The sequence below is a fragment of the Rhinolophus sinicus genome, chromosome 3 (assembly GCF_057876585.1).
Source record: "Rhinolophus sinicus isolate RSI-liver-muscle chromosome 3, RSI-T2T, whole genome shotgun sequence".
Lineage (NCBI taxonomy): Eukaryota > Metazoa > Chordata > Mammalia > Chiroptera > Rhinolophidae > Rhinolophus > Rhinolophus sinicus.
The window spans coordinates 50,883,680-50,909,098 of NC_142503.1; the positions used below are offsets into that span (position 1 = coordinate 50,883,680).

The window sequence follows — 25,419 nt, forward strand, 5'->3', positions numbered from 1 at the left end:
TTTTTAATCTAAAGAGATCTATGAAAAGCCATTTTTATTTTTAAAGACGATTCAGTTGAATGGAAAATGAAAAGTCCAGACATTTTCCCATCTACATATTGAAAAGGGAGACATTTTAACTCTTACATGAGATAGTGTATATAACTCCCCCTTGGAAAAAAGGAGGAGCTATATCCTTTACTTCCAGAAACAAGCACGGTGTTTGAAACATTGTATGAATGGTACTTAAATGTTTGTTGAATGAATAAATGGGGTTGTAAATAGAGCAAAGCACTAGTGAAAGACCTCTCTTTTGAGGTTATAAAACTGAAGGGGTTGAGCTCCAGCTTTAACTCTCCTCTGTCCATTCAGGATTTATCTCTAACCCCAAACTTCTCTGTAGGCGGCCAAAGACTACAGTGTTATAATTTTCCTCATCTCACTGCTCTAAGCAGAGAACAAAAAACATGGGAAACCTTCCAAGAACAGTTAGGACAGAACTCACCCCCCAGGTGGTATCCAAGCAGACTTCGTCCTTTGGGAATAGGGCAAAGGAACTTCAGAGCACACACTGATAACTCTTCTAACTCCCTGAGTTCATGGTTCTTGAGTACAAAGAGGCGGTGCCTGCCTCATAGAGCTGTGAGGAGTAAATAGTAACGTGTGTGAAAGGCCTAATGTAATGCCTGGTACACAGTAAGTGAGCTGTGCCCTCAGTGAGTGAACCCAACGAACTGTGGATATTATTTATTATGGGAAGAGTAGATGAATTTTTTTAATGGCCCTCATTGGGGTGGGGTGGGGTGGTAGAGAACTGAGAAGCTGAGGAATAACAAAACTATTTCAACAGCTGCTTATACGATTTTTGGAAAAAGTGGAGGTGGATAAGTGTTTAAATAACTAAAATTCCCTACATTTAAATAAAATCCTTATCTATACATGTGTACTTAGATACGCATAGAGTTCCTCTGGAAGAAGAGTTCACAAGGAGTAGTGGTTACCTCCAGGTAGGACTTGTACTGGGAACAGCAGCTGGAGAAACGTCTTAAATTTTGCCATGTGTGTCTATATTATCTATTTAAAACTCACTATTTTTAAGTGAAATGCTGCTAGTTTAAAATCTTTTCTAAGTTTTGCTGAGTTTGGATGAAGTGTGAAATTGAGCATGTCTGCTTTCAGCTTTTACTGTCAGAGCCCTGATACTGCCCTCTAGTGCCTGGCACCCACCATTGCAGCTGCTCCCCGCAGCCACAGAGGGGCTCACTCTTGAACCTGTTTGTCTCACCAATACTCACTCACCAGGTTACTACTCTAAGCAGTTAACATATTAACTAACTAAACTATTACCTACTCCGATACTCCAATGCTTTAACGGTCAAAAGTCTAGGCATTGTGAAGGATACTGCCTCATTCCTCATTCCTCTGGTGTGCAGGTGAAATATGAGATTATTTGAATTACATATGGTATATGCATCCATCATCCTTCCATTTTTCCCATTTTAAACTTGACAATTATCAGCAGCAAGAACTTCTCTGCTTTCTCAGTTATATCTCAAGTGCAAATCATTTTAAACATTAAATTTGTATTAATTCATCATTTGCTACAGTAATTTTCTTCTTTGCGTGTGTTGAAATAGAGGCTACTACTATTCCACGTACAAAATTTTCGCTTGTGCTTTTATTTTGGATAAAAGATTCTGAACTCTGTTCCAGGGTTTTAAGTTGTTTTCTAGACTAGTTACTGTATATATTTTTTAAAGTTATATTTTTATTATTTTAAAATCAATGTGTTCTCGTTGTAAAGATATTTTGGAAACTACAGTAAAACATAATGAATAAAACAAATACAAGCCCTAATTCCACCATCAGCAGATAACTACTGTCAACAATTCTATTTTCTTCCACTTTTTCTAATGCCTATACATTTTGTCGATGAATTTTGAAGTCTCTAAAATACATTTCAGCATGTTTGGATATAAGGGGAGAAGGTCATTTTGAACATATCCACTAATTCAGGGTTAGTATCGGACGCTTCTGTAAATGCCATTATTTGTGTTCCGTTATGGATGTACACCACACAGATGACACTTTAGGCTGACTTCCAGCACGTCGCCTCCTCATCCAATAATTTTGTACCCTGGCCTTTGACAAATATTTGGGCCTGAATGAAATTCTTAGGGGCTTTCACGGGCGATTTAAGTAGGTAATGGTGCATGATCCCAAGCAAGGGAGAGGTAAATTAGGGCTAGGGACTCTCCGGGGGCAAAGAGAGATTATAAGCAGATAGGTTAGAAACCTGAGCGAGTGCAGACCTCATTAATTTTTGTTCTTATTTTACTTCTCGCTGTTTTCGCCCATTTGGGAGAGCAATCTCGATCATCTCCTCTTCAGGGCAGATTCCCAACAAGTGGCAGGCCTCAAAAACAGGCTTGGTGGGCGTGTTCCTCGCCGGAGGCCCGCGTTGGACCGCGCAGAGGCTGGAGAAACCACCCCGCGTCCAACAGCGGGTATAAAGAGCCCGGCTGCATCTGGGCCTCGCAGGGATAAACGCTAGCCTCGTCGGTCAGCATCCCTACCGAGTACCCGGTCAGGACACCACGAAGATGGCACCCGTTGGGGGCAAAAAGGCCAAGAAGGTGAGTCTTCGGGGGTCCCCGAGGCTGCTCTCCTATCCAGGCGAGGGTCTGGGTCTGGACCCACCGGCCCTCACCCCAGACTCAAGGGGTGCAGGGGAGTCCAGAAAGTGCTCCCAGAACTTCTCCTGCAGGACCCCAAGGTGCTTCCAAGCCCCGCATCACTACTCATATTCAGAGCGCTCCATAGGTCTAGTGGCCCGCCCCCCCCCAGATCTGTGTGGCTTGAGGGCGCTCCTAGAGCTCGGAGACTCCCAACACCTGAGTCCCGCCCGCCAACACTGGAGCACTCCAACAGAGGTGCAGCTCCTGGACTCACAGGAGCGTCTTCCCTGCTCCACCGTGCTGGGACAAAGGGGCGCCTGCGTGTCTGTGTCCGTGCCCGCACCGCCGCGTGCTCCCCTCTACGCCCTAGATCGACCCGCAGTGAGGCGCGGGGTGCGGGCTCCAACGGTTCCCAGCCGGCGCCTCCACGCCGCCGGGGGTCTCGGGGTCTCTACTTGGCGCTCAGCCGCCCCGCCGCAGCTGGGTTGGGCGATGGTACGTTTTCTCCCGTAGTTTGGTTTCAAGCGATCACAACAAAATGCACCACGTGAACCTCGGAAATGGGCACCGCGGCAGTAAAATATTGAGGAAGGGTTGTTAATAAGATTTTTTAAAACAGCAGCTCCAGCGCCTGATTAAAAACAAGCACATCTCTTCCCTTGTTGGGACGAATGTTCCAGTCCAGACTGTCGATCTTCGTCTAGTTTGGGGGATGGATTTGTGGATGGATGGACTGACCACGGGACTATGGCTGGGAGGGTGGGAAGAGAAGGACGCAAGGAGGAGGGAATACGCTTAACCCTTAGGTGCCAGAGCGCCCAGCCTGGCGGATGGAGGCCCCAAGAGAAGGATAGGTAGGCAGACCTGGCCAGGCCAACTGTGCGGCTGTGAGGATCATAAGGGCAGGTCCACCTCTCACCCACATTGCCAGCCATCCCTTTAGGAAATGGGCTATGCACCGTTTCTAAAAGATGGCCCCCCAATAAAAAAGATCTCCACACACACACACACACACACACACACACACAAAGTTAATTCAGTTAAAATTTTTAAATGCCATGCAGCATTAATAGATGCATGTTGATGGCCTGAGGAAGATGTTGAGATGGCAAACGATTATAATCTGTTAACCAGTTAAATGAGATTGAGAATTTTTGCCAATCCATAAATTATTAAATGATGTAGACTGGAAAGGATGATTGCTATAGAGATTAAATAAGATTTTTTGGTTTGACACCATTTGCATATCCATGGATTCTAACCCACTCCCTCAATTCAAACTCAGAAAACGAAACATTTTAAAGGATCATATAAGCAACAGATGGACATAAGATGGAATAAAAAAAGTTTCTTTGGTAACATTGTTTCCATGCATATGTCAGTGTTAAAATATGAACAATAATATGTCTATACTTTTTAAAAATACATGCTACAAACCTAACACATGCTCATTGTAAATAACTTGGGAAAGCACTATGAAATGTACCATCTGCTACATTCTGGTGTACTCCTATATTCTGCTAATTTGTTGTCTAGACAAAATGTACTTTGTATACAAAAATGGTCTGATATTACACATAATGTTTTATAATACTTTTTCACAAAACAATATCTTGAGCATTTTTTTGATAGTACATTCCACTTTTTTTTTTTTAAAAAAAAAAAAAAAAGCTATTTAGCTTAGGAACAGGAAAGTCTGAAGTCCAGGTATTTTAAAATACACTAGAATCTAAGAGATTGTTTTTCTAGATGTAATTGCTCAGCAAATATATGAACAGTGTGGTATTGGAATCACCATGAGCCACTCCACCAGCAACTATCAGATTCTTAGCTAGGCTGTGTATTTGTTTGTGTTCTACAATTTGAAAACACACACATGTTCAATGAGAGTTGCTAACTGACTTGAACAAAATATAATGAGTTATTTAAGTCAAATGAAAGCAACAAATCATATCTCATTTATTTGATCCTTGTTCGTGTTTTTTATTTCACTGCACTGACTAGCTATATATATATATATATATATATATATATATTTGTTAATTGGGCCATAATGATCAAAATTGTGGTTTTAAGATGTGGTATTTAGACACATTGAAATCATTACAGATATTTGGATTTCAAAATTACATGTTATCAATTCTGTATTTTTGTATTTGTTATCTCGTAGTCTTTTATGCTTGAAAATGTTTCTATCTGGAAGGGATATTTGGGAACATACAGCATGGTGCTCCTGTTTTATTGCTTTAAAATGAAAATGTCAGTTGTGTCTTCTCTCTGAGTACTACCTGACCAAAACACATAGGAAAGAGTAGTACAGGGGAACAGGATTAAAATAAGGGAAGCTTTAAAAGGTGTCTAGGATTTAGGATGCAAAATCTTATGAACAGCTCTCACAGAATTATGTAACCTTTGTTATTATATCAGCATTTGTTTTATCAATCATTATGGTAATAAATGAAACATAGTAGGTAAGTACATTCTAAATTGTTCCTTTATGTGGTCTTTTCAGGGTTGTTCCACACTCCTGACACCCATTTAAAATAAAATCTAGACTCCGTTTAAGGATAAAACAGCCAGGAGGCCCTATACTCCTCACCTGGGAGACTTTGTGTACGTTACTCAAAGATTCTGGGCCTTAATCCTTCATTTGTAAAATCAGAGGAAGTGACCTAAATTGAATTTAAAGTACTGTTTATTTTAAAATTCTATGATTCTTCTAAATTTTAAAAAATGGTTACACTAGAAAATTACACTAGCACCAGGGTAATTATTGCATGGTACTATAAATGGAATAGGTATGGAGACTGGGCTGGAAATCCTTTTACAAATACTTTATTTAGTTGTCTCTTCCTGTTCTTGTCATCTTGCACTCAGAGAGTGCGAACAGGCGTGCTCTTAACTTATGGGCAGCATCACACAGCTGCTGCTGTGGAAACTGAATTCTAACACCAATCATGGAAGTCTTTAAGGGATTTGGCCACCTTTGTGGTAGTTTGCTATCTTCACCAAGTGTCTTGTGACTTTTCAGTCTTCAAAATGCCTTAATCATTTTAATCATCTCTTTGGTTGTAGATAGAATAAAGAAGAAAGACCAGCCTTCACCAATTTACGAATGTGTGCTTTAGTATTTGTTTGAGGCTTTACAATAAACCCTTTTCATTTAATCCCTCTACAGGTATTTCTTCATACATAACGTCCTCTTACCATATTTTTTAAAACTCTTTCATGTGTTCTGAAAGACCACCTCCCCACCAACCCCCTCACACACACATATACACAAATTTTCATCATAGGAGCACACTGGCTGTTTGCCTAATAGTAACATGAATTTATAAAATATACCTGTACTTTCCGAGAATTCTAAGAAATCATACTTCTCAAGAATATGGTAGCAAATGTACTACAAACAGAACACTGTCTTAAAAACTCAAGTACCTTTTTTGTCCTTCCCCCTCACCTGTAATTTTAGGGCATCCTCGAACGTTTAAATTCCGGAGAGGTTGTGATTGGAGATGGAGGGTTCGTCTTTGCACTGGAGAAGAGGGGCTATGTGAAGGCAGGCCCCTGGACCCCGGAAGCTGCTGTGGAGCACCCAGAAGCAGGTTGGTGCATTGCTCTCTTCAAAGTTCATAAAAGAGCACTTTTCCAAATATTACTTACAGCCTGCTGGGCATGGTGCTAGGTGTGCAAGTATGGATTCGCACGTTGGATAAGCTGTCATCTATGTTTGCCTCTTGGTCCCTGCCACTCGCTCTAGATGAGCCTAGTACTGGCTCACTACCTTCCCCTGCCTCCCTCATCTCTCTAGGTGACTTCCATGTCCAGACAGATGATCCATCCAACACGCTTCTCTTTAGTGCCTTGATCTCCTCCTCCACTCCCATCTCAGCAGCCCACTCTTAGATCTCACCAGCAGCTGTCCACTGCTGAAAGCTCAATGACCAGGGCCCCACTCTCTGACCGCCACCTCCTATCTTGTCGGCTCACTCTAATACTGCCACGCTTCAACCTCATCAAGACTCTCAGTCTCCATCCCTCCCATTTCAGTGTTTATTATCCATTCTCCGGCATATGTCTTCAGATAGGGCTTCCTCCATCATATATGTGCCAACTAGTCAAATTCATCGTCTACTAGCCCCACCCTATTGAAATTCAATTGTCTACCTTCCCCGCACCTGTACCTAAACACCTTATTCTCACTCCACTTTTTTGACCACAAATCTTTTATGGCCAGGAGGAGAGGTGGGATGGAACCGGAGGGAGATTATGTGTATACATATATATAATGTCTCCCAGTTATATATGTACGTAGCATAGTTAGATATTACCCTTGTAAATTTAACTTGAGAAATGCAAGTCTTTGAAATTCCACAGCAAACTCTAAAAGGTCAAATAAAATTTTGCAGTACTTCTTCAGTGGGATAATAAATTTGCAGCAAAACCATTTTGGAGCAAAATGTGACCTGAGCTAATGTGAGGATATTTATAATTATATCCTACTTAATGTGGAGAGTCATATATTTTGATGCCAAAAAAATATGAATGTGTTTGATTGGGGAGGCCACTTCAGACCCTGATGAGTGTTACATAATATATAGCATATGTACTATATTAACTTTCTAAAATTCCCCAACATTCAGAATGCCAAGACACATTTGGTCCTAAAATGGCTTGGATAAGGGATTGTGTACCTAGAGTATAACCTTCCCTTTCTCACAATTTCTAGCACTGAGAAGGCAAGCCCAGACACCAGTCCTAACAAAAATCTTTGAGATGCAGTCCAGCTTGCAGGGAAAATTTCAGGGTCTATATCAATTCTAGGTGTCACCCAGCCTAAATTAGAAAAGTACCTGCAGATACACGAATTCATGCACATAAAATAGCATTGAAACGACCGCAGCTCTCATTCAGAGCATGAATGTTCTAAACACTTTTCACCGCACAAAATGCTAAATACATCTGCTGCCCTATGGGGTACTTAGAAGACTACCTAGCAAATAGAAGTGATGATGATGATAATTTGCCTTTAAGATTAATAAGCATAAAATTCAATTAAAATGATTACAGAATTCATGTCTTTTTTTGTTTTCCTGTATTTTCTCAATTACCAGATAAATGTATCACAAGTAAGTTCTGTTTTAATTATTTAGACATTAAAAATGGACACTTGTCCTCAAAAAAACCCAGTGCTGTAGGTCACATAGACTCATGGAATTTTGAAACTCCCTTTTCATTGTAGAGAGGAAGAAACTGTCACCTTGATGGGGTAGATAAATGATTTGCCCAATATCACACAGTTGATTGTAGCTGAGTCAGGAAGATTCTGGGTTCACTGACACCTTTTGCCTATAACACTACACCATGCAGCATTAAAACACAAAACAAAACAAAACGAAAAACTGTGAGAATGTCGGAATTTGTAAGGATACCCACTCAGCAACTTAGTCAAGAGACTGGGTAACTGTTAGCTTCTATGATGCTAAAATAAAACTAGTACAATGAAGAGTTTAAAGCCATAAGATGAAGGTGATTAATTAGTATAGGTTGTGTCCTTGTCATGGGGAACAGTTACGCCCTACTCCTGGCTAGAAGATGAAGACTCAGGAGTCTAATGATGAGAGAAAACAGAAAGTAGAAATCGAAAGGACATCCAGAAATTACCAGACTAAGTCTTCTATTGAAGTTTATGCCAAAAGTTGTGGTTCTTGCATAAACCCAGTGGAATCAGCACTGAATTTGGCAAGGAATTCAGGTTGACTGGGTCTGGAGGGGTCTGGGAAATCGGAGTGAGTCTAAGTTGGATCACATTTAGGGAAGCATGGTGGAATAATGAAATCAATTAAGAACAAGGAGTGGGGTCACTACCCTCTGGAAAAATCTGATCAAAGGATATAGAACCTCTGCACTGTAAAATGTACATGTGCACAAACAATTTACATACCCTTCCAAGGTTTTGTCAGTGTTTGGAAATCAACCCAAGGACAACCTGGGTGGACGTCTGCTTTATAAACCACGTCATTCTAGTGTACAGGAACCTAGTCCATAGGCCCTGCACCCCTGCTGCAACCACAGCAGCTCATCTGACCGATATATGGGGACTCCATTTTAGGCGTGTTTCATTGGTTCTATGGCTAATTACAACACATTCAAAGCCCCCCAATTTAGGCACCCTTTTAAATTCCCACTGAGAATGAAAGTTTCCATGATTTTAAAAACAAAGATTTGGCTTCAAGCTTAGAAACCCATTTTCTGAAATTCAGAAGCCTTGTTGCCTCACTGATTTGACCATTGAAAAACAAAAACTGAGCTTCCTATGTTCTCTGCAGTCTGGCAGGCACCTGGGATGCAAAGATGGAGACTCATCTCCAGTCTTAGCCCCAGCGTCCCAATAACTGCCTCTCGTGTAGCTGCTTCCAGACCTTTGGATTTTACAGGCCTCTAAATTTCAAAATATATTTCAGGGGCTGATATTGGTTTACTGACTTCTTACTTTGCCCAGTTAATGCCCCTGACAAAACCAATACCAGCTAAGTCTCACTATCATTTTGTAAGATGAGCATTATTCCACTCTCTTAGAATGGCAGTTCTCAACAAAGCTGAAAATAAGAATCAGTTGGGGAAACTTAAAAAAAACACACAGTCTGTGTCTTGCCTCAAACCAATTAAATTAGAATATCTGTGGGATGGGTCCGTAACTTTTAAAAAGCTTCCAGGGTAGCTAATGGGTAGCAAGGGTTTAGGACCACTGTTTTAGAGAAAATTCTAAATTCTTTAAATTGCATACATTTGGTTCTATGGGAAAAAGTCCTATCCCATCTCCTGTAACCTGTGAAAGCTTTGCCATTTGGCATTCATCCATTTAGAAATTGTCGGTATTACTGTGACACCCGTAGCCTAGAACCTAGACTCCTTGGGATGACTTCTCGGCCAGTTGTACTCTGTCCGCCCGCCCACCTTTCCAACTGCATCTTCCATCACTTCTCTGACATATCCTCAACTCCAGTTGCTCAAACCACCTGCTGTTCCCCAAATGCCAAACCTATTCCTGCCTCTTTGTCTTTGCTCAGGCCTTCCCTCTATAGGGAACGCCCTTCCCCACCTTCTCTGTCTGTCAAAAGTGCTGACATATTGCCCCTCTGTGGGACCTCCCTCTTCCCTTCACGCTACTCCACGGTAGAAATAATCTTGTTTCTGGCAAGAGACCCCAGATCCACCTCTCAGAACCCCCCAGGATGCATGCATGCCAAGCCACCAGAAATTTAAGCAGATATTTTCATATTTGTTTATCTGAGAGCCTCTTGAAAACACCACGAGTTAATAAACTGATAGCAATTAATGCCTTTCCTCATTCAATCTCCCAGTTCGCCAGCTTCACCGAGAGTTCCTTAGAGCTGGATCAAATGTCATGCAGACCTTCACCTTTTATGCGAGTGAAGACAAGCTGGAGAACAGGGGAAACTATGTTGCAGAGAAAATATCTGTGAGTAAAACCATACATGGCACTCTTAGTAGGGCCTAGTAGACATACCACATGTCATCACCAAAATTCTCACGGAGAAAAATGTTGAGCCTCTTCAGAGTTTTGTTTTACATAATACAGAAATGAGATGTATGTGGACAACACTCTTAGGTTTTATCGGGAGTTCCCCAAATTGACAAAAAGGTATTTAATGAAGCAGATCAAAAAAGAGGTATTTAATGATTAGTGATTCTCCCAGTCTCTTGACTAAGTTGCTGAGGGGGTCCTTACAAATTCTTACACCCTCACAGTTTTTTAAGGCAGCACAGTGTAGGGGAAAGGTCATTAGACGAAAGGTGTCAGTGAACCTGGAATCTTCCTGACTCAGCTACAATCAACTGCGTGATGTTGGGCAAACCATTTACCTACCCCATTAAGGTGACGGTTCCTTTCTCTCTACAATGGAAAGGGAGTTTCAAAATTCCATGAGTCTGTGGGACTTACAGCACTGGGTATTTTTTTGAGGACAAGTGTCCATCTTTAATGTCTAAATAATTAAAACAGACCTTACTTGTGATACATTTATCTGGTAATTGAGAAAATACAGGAAAACAAAAAAGACATGAATTCTGTAGTCATTTTAATTGAATTTTATGCTTATTAATCTTAAAGGCAAATTATTATCACTATCACCACTATTTGCTAGGTAGTCTTTTAAGTGCAGCTTACGCATTGGAAGATACTAGATCTTATTATGTAAAGACGTTTAACCCTCTCACAGATATTTGGTATAATGTAATATCCCAGATACCAGCATTAGATGTATTTTTTCACCGCTATTATTGGTATTGTTGTTACTGCTCAGCGTGGTAAGGCACTGAACTAGTCCATCATTGTCACTTCCTGGAATCAAATCACTATGGTAACATACAACTGAGATATGGACATTTAAATAATTATTTGGTTTCAGTTTCACATGAACATGTACATGTATCCTATACTCACCATTTCAGGGGCAGAAAGTCAATGAAGCTGCTTGTGACATTGCCCGGCAAGTGGCCGACGAGGGAGACGCTTTGGTAGCAGGAGGCGTGAGCCAGACACCTTCATACCTCAGCTGCAAGAGTGAAACTGAAGTGAAAAAAGTGTTTCAGCAACAGTTAGAGGTCTTTCTGAAGAAGAATGTGGACTTCTTAATTGCAGAGGTAAACACAGAGATGATCAAAGAGACCATTACACTGAGTCCCTTTCCTCTGCCTTTTGCTTTCATGAGGACCACGTGAGGTTGGGTACCCATCACGACAAGTAATAGTAATACTTAGTTTAGAAAGCTTTTTTCCCATTTAGGGCTTCTACTAAATTTGATTCAGTTAATATAATATAGTGTTCTTCAAACCTTTGATTGCAATTCCCAGTATGAAATCACCATTCTATTCCATTTAAAAAATACTAATGGGTCTCAAATTCAAATTCTTAATATTCAAAATGTTTCAGACTCAGAATCTGAAAATCACTTATCTAGTGATTATTAAATTACTTAGCAGTAGAATAAGTTTCCAAATGGTTTTGGGGGAAACAAGATTAAAAATACTTTAACCTTTTCTTATTTCAGTATTTTGAACATGTTGAAGAGGCTGTGTGGGCAGTTGAAGTCTTGAAATCATCTGGAAAACCAGTGGCAGCGACCATGTGCATCGGCCCAGAGGGAGATTTGCATGGCGTGACCCCTGGCGAGTGTGCAGTGCGCCTGGTTAAAGCAGGTGATGATGGATTTTGATAGGTTTGCAGTTAGTGCGTCTTCTAAAATAACATACAAATGCGGATCTGTCTATGGATCGCTATTTTCTACTTTTATTAACAGGAAAACAATTAATTTACTTTTTTAGGAATATTGAGAATATTATTAAGTCTTAAAGAGAAAAATGTTTAAAAAAAAAAAAAGGATACACACACCAGCCTTTTGAAAGGAGCAACTGGACTTGTGCCGAATGTTTAACAACTAGAAATGTAGGAATGAGAAGAATTTTAGTAAATCAAAAGGAGCATTAGGAACAATTGTGTTTTATTTTAAACGTATTTCAAATTGAGTTTTTAAAACATTAATAACACTAATAACTTGTCAGTTGTCCTCTTTGCCAAAGTTTTTCCATTCTCGTAAGTTACTGGTATGCTTTGCTTTTCGTAATTGGTATAATAAATCAAAAAATCCTTTGATATGCAATACTGACCACCTAATTTATCTTTTTATATAATTTCCATTCCTAATATTCGGTTTCATTTCAAGTAGGGAAAACAGGTTGTTTTCAAAGGTGCTTCGTTTTAAACCCAAGGAATAGCTGTGTCAGTGGAAGAGTCCGACTCACTCTGTGGAACAGAGAGATTTTTGATTGGCTATTTTTCAATTCCTGATTTTTATCCAACTCCTGATATTTCATGAAAGTCACCTCATACTTGTCATTAATAATAACAATTATTTAGATTTAGGAAGGAATCTGAATCCTAATTTTTGATTGGTGATATAAAAATGGGGGGAAAAACAAGCTAACTTTTTTTCAGAAAGACGGGAGGAGGCCTTCATCATCCCCATTGTGAATTGGCAAGGATTCTTGGCCTGCCCCTCATCCTTCCCTTGTCATTCTGTTCAGAGTAGGTGGACACAAAGTTTGAAATCACTGTACCCTGTTTACATCCGTTGAAGCACTCCTCACTTAGCTCATTTGTTTATCTCTTTCATGTCTGATTCTTTCACTAGACTGTACGATCTGAGAGCGCAGAGACTCTGGCTGGGTCATATGGTATTTGTCTTCCTCAGTCTGACTTATTTACTTAGCATAATACCCTCTAGGTCCATCCATGTTGTCACAAATGGTAAGATTTTATTCTTTTTTAGGGCCGAATAATACTCTATGAATTGCTGTGGTATAAATGTACCACAAGTTCTTTATCCAGTCGTCTATTGATGGGCATTTCGGTTATTTCCATATCTTGGCTATTGTGAATAGCGTTGCAATAATCATAAACTGAGTACCCTGTGCCTAGCACATAATAGGTCCTTAATGAATATGGGCCTAATAAATCTAGTCTGTCTTACAATGTTAGATCAAATTCTACCCCCATGTACACTTACATAACCATCTCTACCCCAAGTGATGACTGCCTCCTCTCAGCAACCATAACACTTTCTGTTTATAGCCCTCATTTGGAATATCATCAGTTGACATTTTCCAATCTGTGAGAATGTTAATAAGGTTTTGTAGTCAAATACATTTAGAAAATGCTATGTTAAACTGAGTTAAGTCGGTCTGTTTACTATAGAACTTCTCAGTACTTTTGATATGCCCATGTATATCGGCAGTCTCCAAGAAGGGGACATAGTAAATAGCTACTGCCTCACCTAATTGATCACAGAGCCTCATTTTAATGGAGCAAACCTTGGGAAGCCCTGTGCTAAATTATAAAACCATTAGTGTCAGCAACTATGTCCTATATTTATATTTCTCTAGAACCCCCTTACGAAGACCATTATACCTACTAGACATCCAACAAATAGCCACCATATGATTAATTGATTAATTCACGAGTGTAATAAAGTCAAGCAAGGGAAGAAAAACTCTGGTAGCAGAACATTCAAAATAAAAAAAGGAGAAAGGTAGTAAAATCCAAGCTAGGAATGGTGTTGAATATACAAGTTTGGAACCCCAATGGAAAGGTCAAGGTGAGAGAGAGAAATGCAGGAGACTTCTGCATATAGATGGTATTAAAGCCCTGGGGCTGAACAGCACGTGTAGGTGACGAGCAGAAGATGGTTCAGTGGGATCCTGGGATACTGCACGATTGAAAGGTTCAGCCTTGAGGAGGGGTCTGCAAGTGACACCTAGAAAGAGCAGCCAGGGAGGTAGGAGCAACACTCAGGGAGTGTGGGAACTTCTCAGAAGCCAAAAGAAGGGAGGGGGTGGTCCTTTGGACAGAATGCCGCTGAGACATTGAGTAAAAGGAGAAGAGAGACTCGACTGCTGGATTTGGCAAGATTGAGGTCATCAGTACCCCTGACAAAAGCTGATTCAGAGGAATGACTGGGAGGGTGACCTGATTGGAACAAGAATGAGGGGCAAACTTCATGTATGTAGATCCAGACCAGTGAGGACCACTGAGACAACTGCCATTGAACACTGGATGCCACAGCTTTTGGCATCAGCTCTGCTGCTGCTGGAATCTGGATTAGTGATATTATTAAATTGGCCTGATGAAAGGGAACATTGATTTATTCCTCAAATAAGTGGTATGGTAACCATGGGTGCAATCTAGCAGCTGGGAGTGCTGAAAAATTATTGTGCTTCTAATATAATGTCAAAGATTGAAAAATTGACTACTAAAATTTGAAGTTAAAAGAAACTCTAATGATTTGTTTAAAAAGATGGACAGCCAAGTGTGCATAAATGACACTTCAATTATACCAGACTCTTCAAAGCACTTTTCACAGAAAGCACTTGCTTCCTGTTAGTAATCATTCTTGTCCAAAGGTAAGATCGGTTTGCGGGAAGCAAGGATCAAATGCTGTACTTCCAAACTCCCCATTCCAAATAAAAGCCCCCTGATTAAGATAGGAGAGTTGAGTCTCCTGTTATCTTGTGAATCCCTAAAGCTAAAATGTTCTTCACATTTATATAATTTATGAAGTGATCCCCCTGATAAGTCTAGTACCCATCTGACACTATACATAGTCTTTACAACATTATTAACTATATTCTCCATACTGTATTTTACATCCCTGAGACTATTTTGTAACTACCAATTTGTACTTCCTAATCCCTTCATCTTTCTCACCCCAACCCCCTCCCATCTAGCAATTATCAGTTTGTTCTCTGTATCTATGAGTCTATTTCTGTTTTGTTTGTTTGTTTATTCTGTTCTTTAGATTCCACATATAAGTGAGAGCATATGGTATTTGATCTCAGTCTGACTTATTTCACTTAGCATAATACCCTCTAGGTCCATCCATGTTGTGGCAACTGGTAAGATTTCATTCTTTTTTATGGCCAAGTAATACTCCATTGTATAATGTACAAGTTCTTTATCAATCGTCTTTTGATGGGCATTTTGGTTGTTTCCATATCTTGGCTATTGTAAATAGTGTTGCAGTAAACACAAATTATATAAATGTCTAACCACTATGGTGTACACCTGAAACTAATATAAAATAATATTGAATGTCAACTGTTAATATAATTTTAAAAATATATAGTCACAGGATGTAAAGTACAGTACAGGGAATATAGCCAATGGTATTGTAACAACTATGTACAGTGTCAGATCGGTAGCAGACTTGTTGGGGTTATCACTTTGTGAGGGGTGTAAATATCTAATTACTACATTGTTTTGTACACCTGGTAATAATAATAAAAAGAAAAACGTTCTTCCCACTTGCAGGAGCCTCCATTGTGGGCGTGAACTGCCATTTTGACTCCACAATTAGTTTGCAAACAGTGAAACTCATGAAGGAAGGCCTGCAGGCCGCCCGACTGAAAGCCCACTTGATGAGTCAGCCCTTGGCCTACCACACTCCCGACTCCGGCAAACAAGGATTTATCGATCTGCCAGAATTCCCCTTTGGTAAGGCACACATTCTACACACTGTCTCAATGTCTTTGTGTTGGACAAATTCCAGATAAATCTATAGCCATAGAGCTTTATCAGAGTAAAGAAATGGCTGCATATCTCCTCATCTCTAGCCCCTAGCTTCTCTCCCCAAAGCCACAAACCCCTTGATATTAGACAGCAGTAGAAGGAAAAGATGGGACCAACAAGCAAAAAGGACTTCTGAAGTTCAGTGCAAAATCAAAATTGAATCAACACCTAGACAGACAACCAATTAGTCATACTTGTAGATTGGTAAAATGGATGGTCTCATGGTGAGATCAGCAACGATTTTGTTTCTGGTTCCAACTCTGTTGCCGAATTGCATACATAACCTTAGCAAAATTCCTTACATCCTCTAGATCTTAATTTTCTCATCAGAAAAATAAGAAGGTTAGACCAGGTTATCTCCAAGATCCTTTTCTCCTATTTTAAATGTTGCTTAGATGCTCTGGGGTTTGAGAGTGGAGGGGAAAATACCATCACTATGTTGCTGTATGACAAATTTGCATGAAGAGACAGAGCAGATGAAGTGAGGGAGTACTTGCAAGGCAGGCAGAGGGAGAAAGTCTCTCAGGGTGTTTTTAAAGTGGGGGTGAATCTACCTTGAAAATCAAGCCCAGAGATGTCAGCAGGCCCAGAGTGTCGCCAGCCTCCTATTTCATTCTAAGGTCCTTATACCATATCCAACATCCTATAGGGACCCTAAGAGAAGTAAGTTATCATAAAATAATTGCTCTAGAAGAACCACAGAAGAAGAATGGCAAGGCATTTGTGTTATTCATTGCTGCATAAAAAAAATGACTGCAAACTTAACATTTATTATCTTATAGTTTCTGTGGGCCATGAATTCAGGAGCAGCTTGGCGGGGTGGTTTTTGTTCAGGGTTTTTAAGAGGTTGCCATAGCTGCAGTCGTCTGAAGGCCTGATGGGAACCGGGGGACCCACCTCCAAGCTCTCTTAGGTGGCTGTTGGGAGTCGGTGTTAGTGTCTTGCTGCCCATGGACTGGAGGCCTGTGTTCCTCAGCTCATGGCCCTTTCCACTGAGATGCTTGAGTGTTTTCACACCATGGCAGCTGGCTTCCCCAGGGTTAAGTGTTCCAAGACAGAACAAGGCAGAAGCCATAATGTCTTTAAAGACGTAGCCTCAGAAGTCAGAGACCATCCTTCTGCCATATTCTATGGGTCTCGCAGACCAACCTGGGAGAATGCAGGAGGGGGCCACACAAGGGTGGGAACGTCCGAGGGCAGGGCTCAGAGGAGCCGTCCTGAAGGCTCGCTACCACAGCATTTAAACCGTGATATAGAGACGCAAAGTAGCTAATAGTTTTAAAAAGTTAAGAATTAAATATTGACAACTTACTTATCTTATTTATTGAAGATTACATACCTATTATAGCCACTCATTTTGAATATTTTGTTTAAAAAAAGAATTTAGGTATAATACTATTTATTGTAGGTCTGGAGCCCAGAGTTGCGACCAGATGGGATATTCAAAAATACGCGAGAGAGGCCTACAACCTGGGGGTCAGGTACATTGGCGGGTGCTGTGGATTTGAGCCCTACCACATCAGGGCGATTGCAGAGGAGCTGGCTCCAGAAAGGGGCTTTTTGCCACCAGCTTCAGAGAAGCACGGCAGCTGGGGAAGTGGTTTGGACATGCACACCAAGCCCTGGGTTAGAGCAAGGTAAGCACCTTTAAGCTATATTTGCCAACCAAACTCCTGTAGATTATGAATATGTCCAAGTGAGGTCATTACAAAGAGTACAGCTCATTTGCTGTGTGATGATAGTCAGTGATGCTCCTTCAATTCTCTCACAGAGATGTTTGTAAAACATCCCTAAGGAGTGATTTCTGGAGGACATTTAAGAATATACAATGTAAATAATGTAAGTTGGAATGAAATGTATTTTCATGTTCCAGGAAACCATCCATGTGGTGGACACTAATATTGAATCGACTGATTATTGAGATTTAAGTATAACTTAAGTATAACAAATAGTAATTAAGAGCCTGTTCTGGGCCAACTATGATTCTTGGAGCTGGGAATACAGTGCTGAGTAAGATTGCGAAGGTCTTTGCCCTTAGAGCTTACATTCCAGTGGGAAAGATGAACCACAAACAAACAGATTTGAAGTCAGGCAGTGTTCAGGGCACTAGAAATATCAAGCGAAAAGCTGGGGTCCCTGGCTTAAAGAATCTCACAGAATACTGAGGAAAACGTGTTAGAAAGTTGAGGTATTATACTGTGGGAACTGCTTTAATAAGAGAGGGATGGATTAAAAAAACAATGAAGAGAAGATAAGCACTATTTCTGCCTAATATAATAGAAAGATATTTTAATAGAAGGGATTTCTTGGCTGGATTTTGAAGGGCTAAGTAGGATTCCACGAGAAAGGGAAGTGAGTGAAGGGTGAGTGCCCCAAGCAGTGGGAACAGTTCCACTCTGTTCAGCTGATATTAATTGAGCACAGCTATGTCAGACACTGTTGTGGACACTGAGGTAGCGAGATGGACCAGGCACAAGCCTATCTCCAAGGAGGTAATAGTCTAGGAGGCAGAGAGATAAACAGGTAAGTTCAACTTGGCATACCGTGTTTACCCGACAACAAGACCTAGCTAGACCATCAGCTCTAATGCATCTTTTGGAGCAAAAAGTAATATAAGACGGGTCTTATTTTACTATAAGATCAGGTATAATATAATATAACATAACACAACATAATATCGGGTCTTATATTAATTTTTGCTCCAAATGACACATTAGAGCTGATGGTCCAGCTAGGTCTTATTTTTGGGGGAACATGACAGGAAGTTCAAGGGTAAAGATACGCACAGGTATTGTGTGGTCTGAGCGAATGGCCCATGGGAGCAAAAGGCAGAGGGGGGTTAATGAAGGATTTCTAAGAGAGAAGATGCTGAGCTAAATTTTGAAGAGTGAACTACACTGCCAGACAAGGAAACGGCCTACAGGAAAACACGGGAGGTAGAAAGAGAACAGTGTGTTGAGAAACTAGAAGTTTGAGAAGATGGGAGACAGAATTTGATAGAAGACACAAGTCAGGAAGAGGAGGTGAGTATGCGTATGAGCTGAGTGTGACCTCATCCCAAAGGCAACGAGGAGCCTGGAGGGTCACAAATGGTCCAGGACAAGGTTAGATTTGCAACTTAGCCAGTTTTAATAGCCTTGAGACAAGGCAACTTGGGAGGAAGGCTTTGCTGAAATGTAACAGATGTGATGAGGCCTGAACTAGAAGGATGCTGGATTGGGGACAAGCAGCAAAGGCGTGCTTAGCTGGTTCATGAGGTAGAGTGCCAGAAAGTGAGGATGGGGAAGTAGGGCAATTAGATAGAAAATGTCCCTCTTCTGATTCTTAGCTTTTGATCCCTAAGCATATGTTAAGAGAAGACATTCAAAGTAATTTCAGACCTACAGATTCTGGGGGGAGAAAGTTTTAATACAGATGAATAAATGTGTTTTAATGGACATAGTCCCAAGAGTGCAAAGATGGCGCCATGGCAGGATCCTAGCTCAGTGACACAGAGACTGACATGCAGGGAGGAGTCTAATGTATATTTTGTTTATGCAGGGCCAGGAAGGAATACTGGGAGAATCTTCGGATAGCCTCAGGCAGGCCCTACAACCCTTCAATGTCAAAGCCAGATGCCTGGGGAGTAACCAAAGGAACAACTGAGCTCATGCAGCAGAAAGAAGCCACAACTGAGCAGCAGCTGAAAGAGCTCTTTGACAAACAGAAATTCAAATCTGCTTAGTAGCCTCAGTGGAACCCAATTTTGTGAATTCCTCTGTCTGGGCTACCGTTCTTAGAAATAAGGAAAAGGTAGTTTAAAAAGCAATGTTCACATCAATGCCAGCCTACACATAAAATTGTTATGAGCTGAACAAAACAGAATCACAAATAGCACCTGACAATTTTGAAAGTACGTTTTAGAAGTTTTCTTAGAAGCAAAATAAGTAAGCAGTAAATCTTAAGCTGGTATACACCATGTATAAGGTACTAAGGAAATCACTGTGGCCAAGGAAAAGTAATTTGAACATTAATCCCACTTCAAGAAGTTCGCAGGCTAGTAAGGAGGATGAGACGTGAACTGTCATAGATGGCTCCACAGCCAGACAGGCAGATAAAGTGCTATAGGGAAGTGACTTCCACGCTCCTCTGAACATGACCCTTAGCAAGAAACACAATTTATATAATGACCAGAATAAAGCACATATCATACAACCATTGAAATAAAACGTGTGATCTGTTCGGGTATTTTCTATCCCATTCCTTTCCATCCTATTTCATGAATAAAACATGCTGGTTGAGATCCCTCAAATTGATCTCATGACCCATTAACGGGTGTTGGCCCAGCACAGTTTGTAAACCACTGCTATGCATCACTTCAGCTCTGGGGACTTTCCAATTTTTTTAAGTTTATTCTTAGAAGGTTAGTCATATGGGACCTGACCAGTAGGATCCAAAGCCCAGAGTCCTGCTCTCAGAGTTACAGAATTATTCTCTTTGCTGACCCATTTTGACTGCTGAGAAACATACCTACCAATAGAGAGGGGGTGAGAAGCGGTTGGTATCCAGGCCCTGTCCATCCTACTCAAAATGATCTACCGAAATGCCTCCCTTCGGTAAGGCTGAGGAGCAATGAGCTTGTGTTATTTTGATAGCTTAAAGCATAGCATAATAAAGAGAAAAAAAATAGAGATTCTCCAATCTTTACCCAGGTTTCCTAGATTGAGAGCTACGATATTTTTACCCGATAATATTTACTCTCCTATGAGAGCTCAATTCTAAAGATGCAAGACCATTAGAATAAACATGGCTACCCTTCATGTATTAGGAAAGAATTCATGCTGCTTTCTAAACATTCTTGGATTGGTTTAGCTGTTTTGAAATTTTAATTTCTTCAGCTATTAAAAAAAAAGAAGAACATTGAGTCTATCTTGGTTATATTAGATTCTTATTTTCATTCTATAATTTCTAAGTCCTTTATGAAATCTCTATACCTCAGTTTACCCATCTACTAAAAAAATACTATCTTTCATCTTCACAAGTATGCTGGAACTTTAAAGGAGAAGGCAGCAGTATTTAAAGGGAAAATAAATTTCCAGAATTTCTTACAAAACGAATGAGCAATCCACCTCTCATATCCCCCAAGGCACAGAAATAGTGCCAAAGCAGCACAACTCTCAGAGGCTGCATACGGCTGACGTGAAATTAGAGGAAAGTGACTGCCACATTGTTTTTCAGTTGCCATCTACCGTTTCTCACTCTCAAATCAGGTTCAATTCAACATTTAATACTTTCATTCATAGATGACAGAAACTTTTATTCAACTGTTCTATTATTGTGTAAGATGCTTGTCCCTTTGGTATTCTTTTCAGAACTTTATTGCTACACAAAGCGTTGTAACCTCTAATCATTCTTATAGCCTTTGATTTTAAAAGCATTTCCCTCAAAAGGAAATAATTGAAAAGTGCTTGAAATAAACTATATGTCAACACTGCCTCCTAGTGGCATATTTCATATTTTGAATTTTTTTTAAAATTCAGTCCCTTTTCCAAGAGCATTCATTTTATTTCCAGAAATCGTGTTCATTAAAAAGGAAGGCTCTTTTCATACCTAAGAGTTTCTTTATGTTAAACAGATATTTCTCACCGATAAAGATATTTTTTATGGAATCAGAGCCAGAGGGACCTTAGAGATCAAGAGTCCACACTCTCCCTTTTAAAAATAAGATTACTAAAGCAGGGTGCCAAGTCAGGAATAACTTCTTGCTAGTCCAAGGCTGCCAAGAAAGATGGCTTTAGCTTGGATTCTTGGTAGAAGGAGAGCGGAACCAGGACAGATAGTTTGCAAAACTGAGTTCATCTTCCAGCCAGGAAATAAAATAAATATCCCTGCATTACTCAGAGTCAATGTAAACTCACTGAATAAACCATTGGCAATTTATGGCCTGACACTTCTCTACACTGTAGCAAAGCACTTCTGGTAAGGAAACCGTGCCAATAGCAGACCCATAATAAGACAACTGGACAAGAAGGGATCAAAAGCTTCAGTTCCCAACTTCTCCAGAGGGGGGCAGCAAGTCACCAGCAGGGAATGCCTAAATATGTAGCTCCCTTTTGCTTTGAACCTAAGCTATTTCATCAGAATAAACTAACATCAAGTGGCAGAAATACCTGTGACCCTTTTTGTTTGTTTTGGTCAATTTATTCTTAAGATACAGATCTTTGAGTCACATCCAAGACAGCTCACCCAGCAAGGAAAACATCATATATCTCCAACAAGATCCCCATTTATCCTAGCTATCTTCATTTTTCCCAGCTTTGAGCACGTTGGTTGGCTGCGAGTATTACATAAACTGTTTTCCCAAACAGCCTCTCTTTAAGTCAATAATATCTGCTTGGCCAGTCTGGAACCTTCCAGATGTTACCTGCCAGGTAAACAATCCTGGTTCTTACACCAAACCGATGAAGAAGTCAATCGGAAGAGAGAAAAATAGAGGACCCCTATGAACTGCCCTACGTCTGACAGTATATTAAAGAACAGACTTAAGAGACAACAAGACCCAATATTTCTAAACAACTTCGGGAACAAATAAATGTGTAGTGTTTGAACACTAAAAACAACTGAAAGACAGGCAAATTCAAACACCTCTCACAGAAGGTGGTAGAAAGGGCAGGGTCATTTGGCAAAAATTGGTGGGAAGTGTGGTGAGGGAAAGGAAGAGCCAGAAAACGCTTCCAGTTTTCAAGCAGCTGGAGGCGTTCTGTTAGCCTCGAATAGATGAAAAATTTAAGGGGCTGGAAAGTGAGAGAGACAGATGTCATCGTTTGTGCTGCTGTGAGCTACAGAAATAATGCCAAACGATTTGAGTACAGCAAAACAAAACAGGTTAATTTATATGCCACTAAATGAAATGCACGATAATTTTAACACATGGTTTGACTGACATATTTTTAAGAATTTCCCTATGTAAATTTCTACATCTAGTGAGTTTTCAAGGGAAATATTTAGCTTACTTTTAACAAATATTTATTTCCCCAAATGCCTAAAATATTTTTGCAGTCGTCACTTACATGCAAATTGTTAATGTACCATTTATAAATTATTCCTGTTTGTTCCTTCAAGCAGGTTCAGCAAGACCTCTGCTTGGCCCCATTTTGTGGTTATTTGTTCCAATTTACTACATGGCCTTGAAAGGAAAAAGCTGAATGTCTCTGAAAATAGTTCAAACTTTTCCCCCAATTCAACCTGGCCGTTCTTCCAATTATTTTGACTTAATGAGATTTTACTGTTCTTCGGAAAGGTTAATGTCTTACCATATGAATTGACTTGGTGGAATTCAGCAATTTCCCAAAAACACCAGTGCAATGTATTGGAAAAAGCAATGAATAAATTTAGAATGAGGATTTGGGGTGCAAGTCCTAGCTTTGCCCCTGCCTCGCTGTGCAACATTGGATAAACCACCTCACTTTTCTGACCTTCAACTTTCTCGTCTGTAAAATGATAAATCTCTTTAACACCTTTCTAAAACAAACAAAAAAACCCTCCAGTTTTATGTTTCTAATTTGATGGTATAATAAGCAATAGCCTCATTATTGTCAACAAATATTTACTGAGTGCCACTTGGTGGTATGTTTCCAGCAGGCTTAATTGTTCATTAATTATTCCCCTGGCTAAAGTGACAGCAGACTGAAACAAATAACACTGTTCAGAGGTCAGGGAAATGTTATTAGCCTACAGTAGGCCTGGCACTGGGAAATGAAAATGTCATTCTCCCCACAGGTGCTGCCTCCTAGGGAGATTTGAGTCTGTAGTTTTTCATCTTATGAACTGTTTCTATTTTCAGGACTCAAGAGTTCTTTGTAGGTTTGCATAAGCTGTGGAAGTTCTAGAAACCATCAAGTGGGTACTTCTTGGTTCAAATTCTTCATCTACCTAAGAAGGGAGAGAATCGTCTTCTCACATTTGATAATAAGGTGGTGGAGTTTGGACGCTAGAAGCCTGAGAAATTTTTCCTCCCATAAAGCCATTCTCAGAAGCTTGATGACTCCCAGATTTCTATCTCCAGCCTAGACCATTCCCAAAAACATGCACTTGGCATCATCTAACATTTAGACTCAAGCCAGTCCTTGCCCTGGGTGCTGAGCCTCAGGCCTTGTGCTCCTTCCTATGGTTATCCAGGCAGAGTACCCAAATCTGGACCTGGTCCTGTGTGGGTTCTGGTCACCGGAGACACCTGCCTCAAAATTGTCTAAGTCCTCTCTAGTGGCTAGGACAGGTCAGGGCCACCGGTGCCGTGTAGGAGGGGTGCCTGGAGCCTGGGCAGATCAGCATGGGACCCAGTCTCGGTGTCCTCCCTTCTGGGCGTTCGATGGCCCTCTACATGTCTTCCCATGTCTTCCATGGAGTCCACCTCACTCCTGGAGTCTACCAAGTGCCCCAGCGAGCCCTGGGACTCTTATTGACCCCAGTTCCAGCAGGGCACCTGGTGACAGTATGGCTCCCACTGGCAGATGCAGTGTTTCTGCCTCAGAATCGGGTGAGATTGGGCTGCCCAGGATAATGCTGACACTGACTTTTTCTGACTCCTGTCAGACAGGGCAAGTTCAAGGCTCTGGGCCACTGAAGCACTGTCAGTTCTTGCCTTGAGCAGCCAGTGGGGCATCTGCCCTGGCTCTCACCTGTGGGAGTTCCGAGCTCAGTGCTGCTCCCCCCCCCCCCCCTTCTCCAGACTCTGCTTCCTCCTACCTCACCACCACTGCCACCTAGTGGTCACCCACCTCCACAGGCTCTGCCAGACAGTGCTCGTCTCCTCTAGGAGTGGCCATGACTGATTTTCTGAGGGTTTTCCAGACATCGCTCCACAATATCGACAGGTTATTGCCATCAATGCCCTCTGGCCTCTTTTGGATATGGTGCTGTCCTGGTCTCCCAGGTTGGTATTAAGTTTTGCCAGATGAGGGATGGCCATTCCTTGAGTGGATACATAGAACCTCTCTTCCAGCGCTGCCTCCTGACGGAGGTGTGTGGAAGGCAGGAGCACAATGGACAATGAAAGAGATCACATTCTAGGAAAGCACTCATTATGTCCTACTGACCTGGTTGGAGGATGTTTACACTAGAAAATTCCCAACAATAGAGGTATCAGAAATTTGTCATAAAATGAATTATCAGTCACATACTCTGAGTGAGACGTGCACTTGTGGTCAGCACGCACAAAGCACAGCAGTCCCCTCTGAGAGCTGTGGAAGCCAGTAGTCACAGGCCACACCACGAGTGTAGTGTCAGGCGTACTGATGTCACCAGCATTAAACAAACGGTATGAGGAAGCGACAGAAACAAGACCCATATTGTTTCGGTACAGTTTCCAAAGAACCATGACACTGAGAGCAATAACAGCCGAGCTCTCTCTCTCTCAGTGGGACATACAAAAGTAGCGCGTTTGACAATAAAGAACAAGAAGAGCTGGTTCCTGTTCCTCAATAAGAAGAGATGGTAATCTTCATGCGCACTGATTGGACAAGGAGCAAATACAGAAGCACCTCTTTTCAACCCACTAGTCTAACTCACGTGGCAGATCACTACACCTCACATTGGCCTATGAATTTTTAAATACATTTTTAATCAAATATATTTTGT

The 25,419-nt window shown here is 40.9% G+C and overlaps 1 protein-coding gene across 1 annotated transcript; it reads left to right on the plus strand.

Moving 5' to 3' along the window:
- Positions 1-2,187: 2,187 nt before the first annotated feature.
- LOC109445646 (betaine--homocysteine S-methyltransferase 1) lies at positions 2,188-19,998 on the plus strand. The gene is made up of 8 exons (XM_019728180.3): positions 2,188-2,615; positions 6,130-6,262; positions 10,022-10,140; positions 11,133-11,324; positions 11,732-11,879; positions 15,547-15,729; positions 17,213-17,441; positions 19,345-19,998. Exons 1-8 carry the CDS (start codon positions 2,583-2,585, stop codon positions 19,526-19,528), a joined length of 1,221 nt encoding a protein of 406 aa, XP_019583739.1. The 5' UTR covers positions 2,188-2,582; the 3' UTR covers positions 19,529-19,998.
- The last annotated feature ends 5,421 nt before the right edge of the window (positions 19,999-25,419 follow it).

Excerpts from the sequence above, each read along its gene's own strand:
- LOC109445646 (XM_019728180.3), top strand. The coding sequence starts at position 2,583 with ATGGCACCCGTTGGGGGCAAAAAGGCCAAGAAG. Across the intron at positions 10,141-11,132 it reads ATGTTGCAGAGAAAATATCT|GGGCAGAAAGTCAATGAAGC; the intron begins GTGAGTAAAACC and ends TCACCATTTCAG. Across the intron at positions 11,325-11,731 it reads TGGACTTCTTAATTGCAGAG|TATTTTGAACATGTTGAAGA; the intron begins GTAAACACAGAG and ends TTCTTATTTCAG.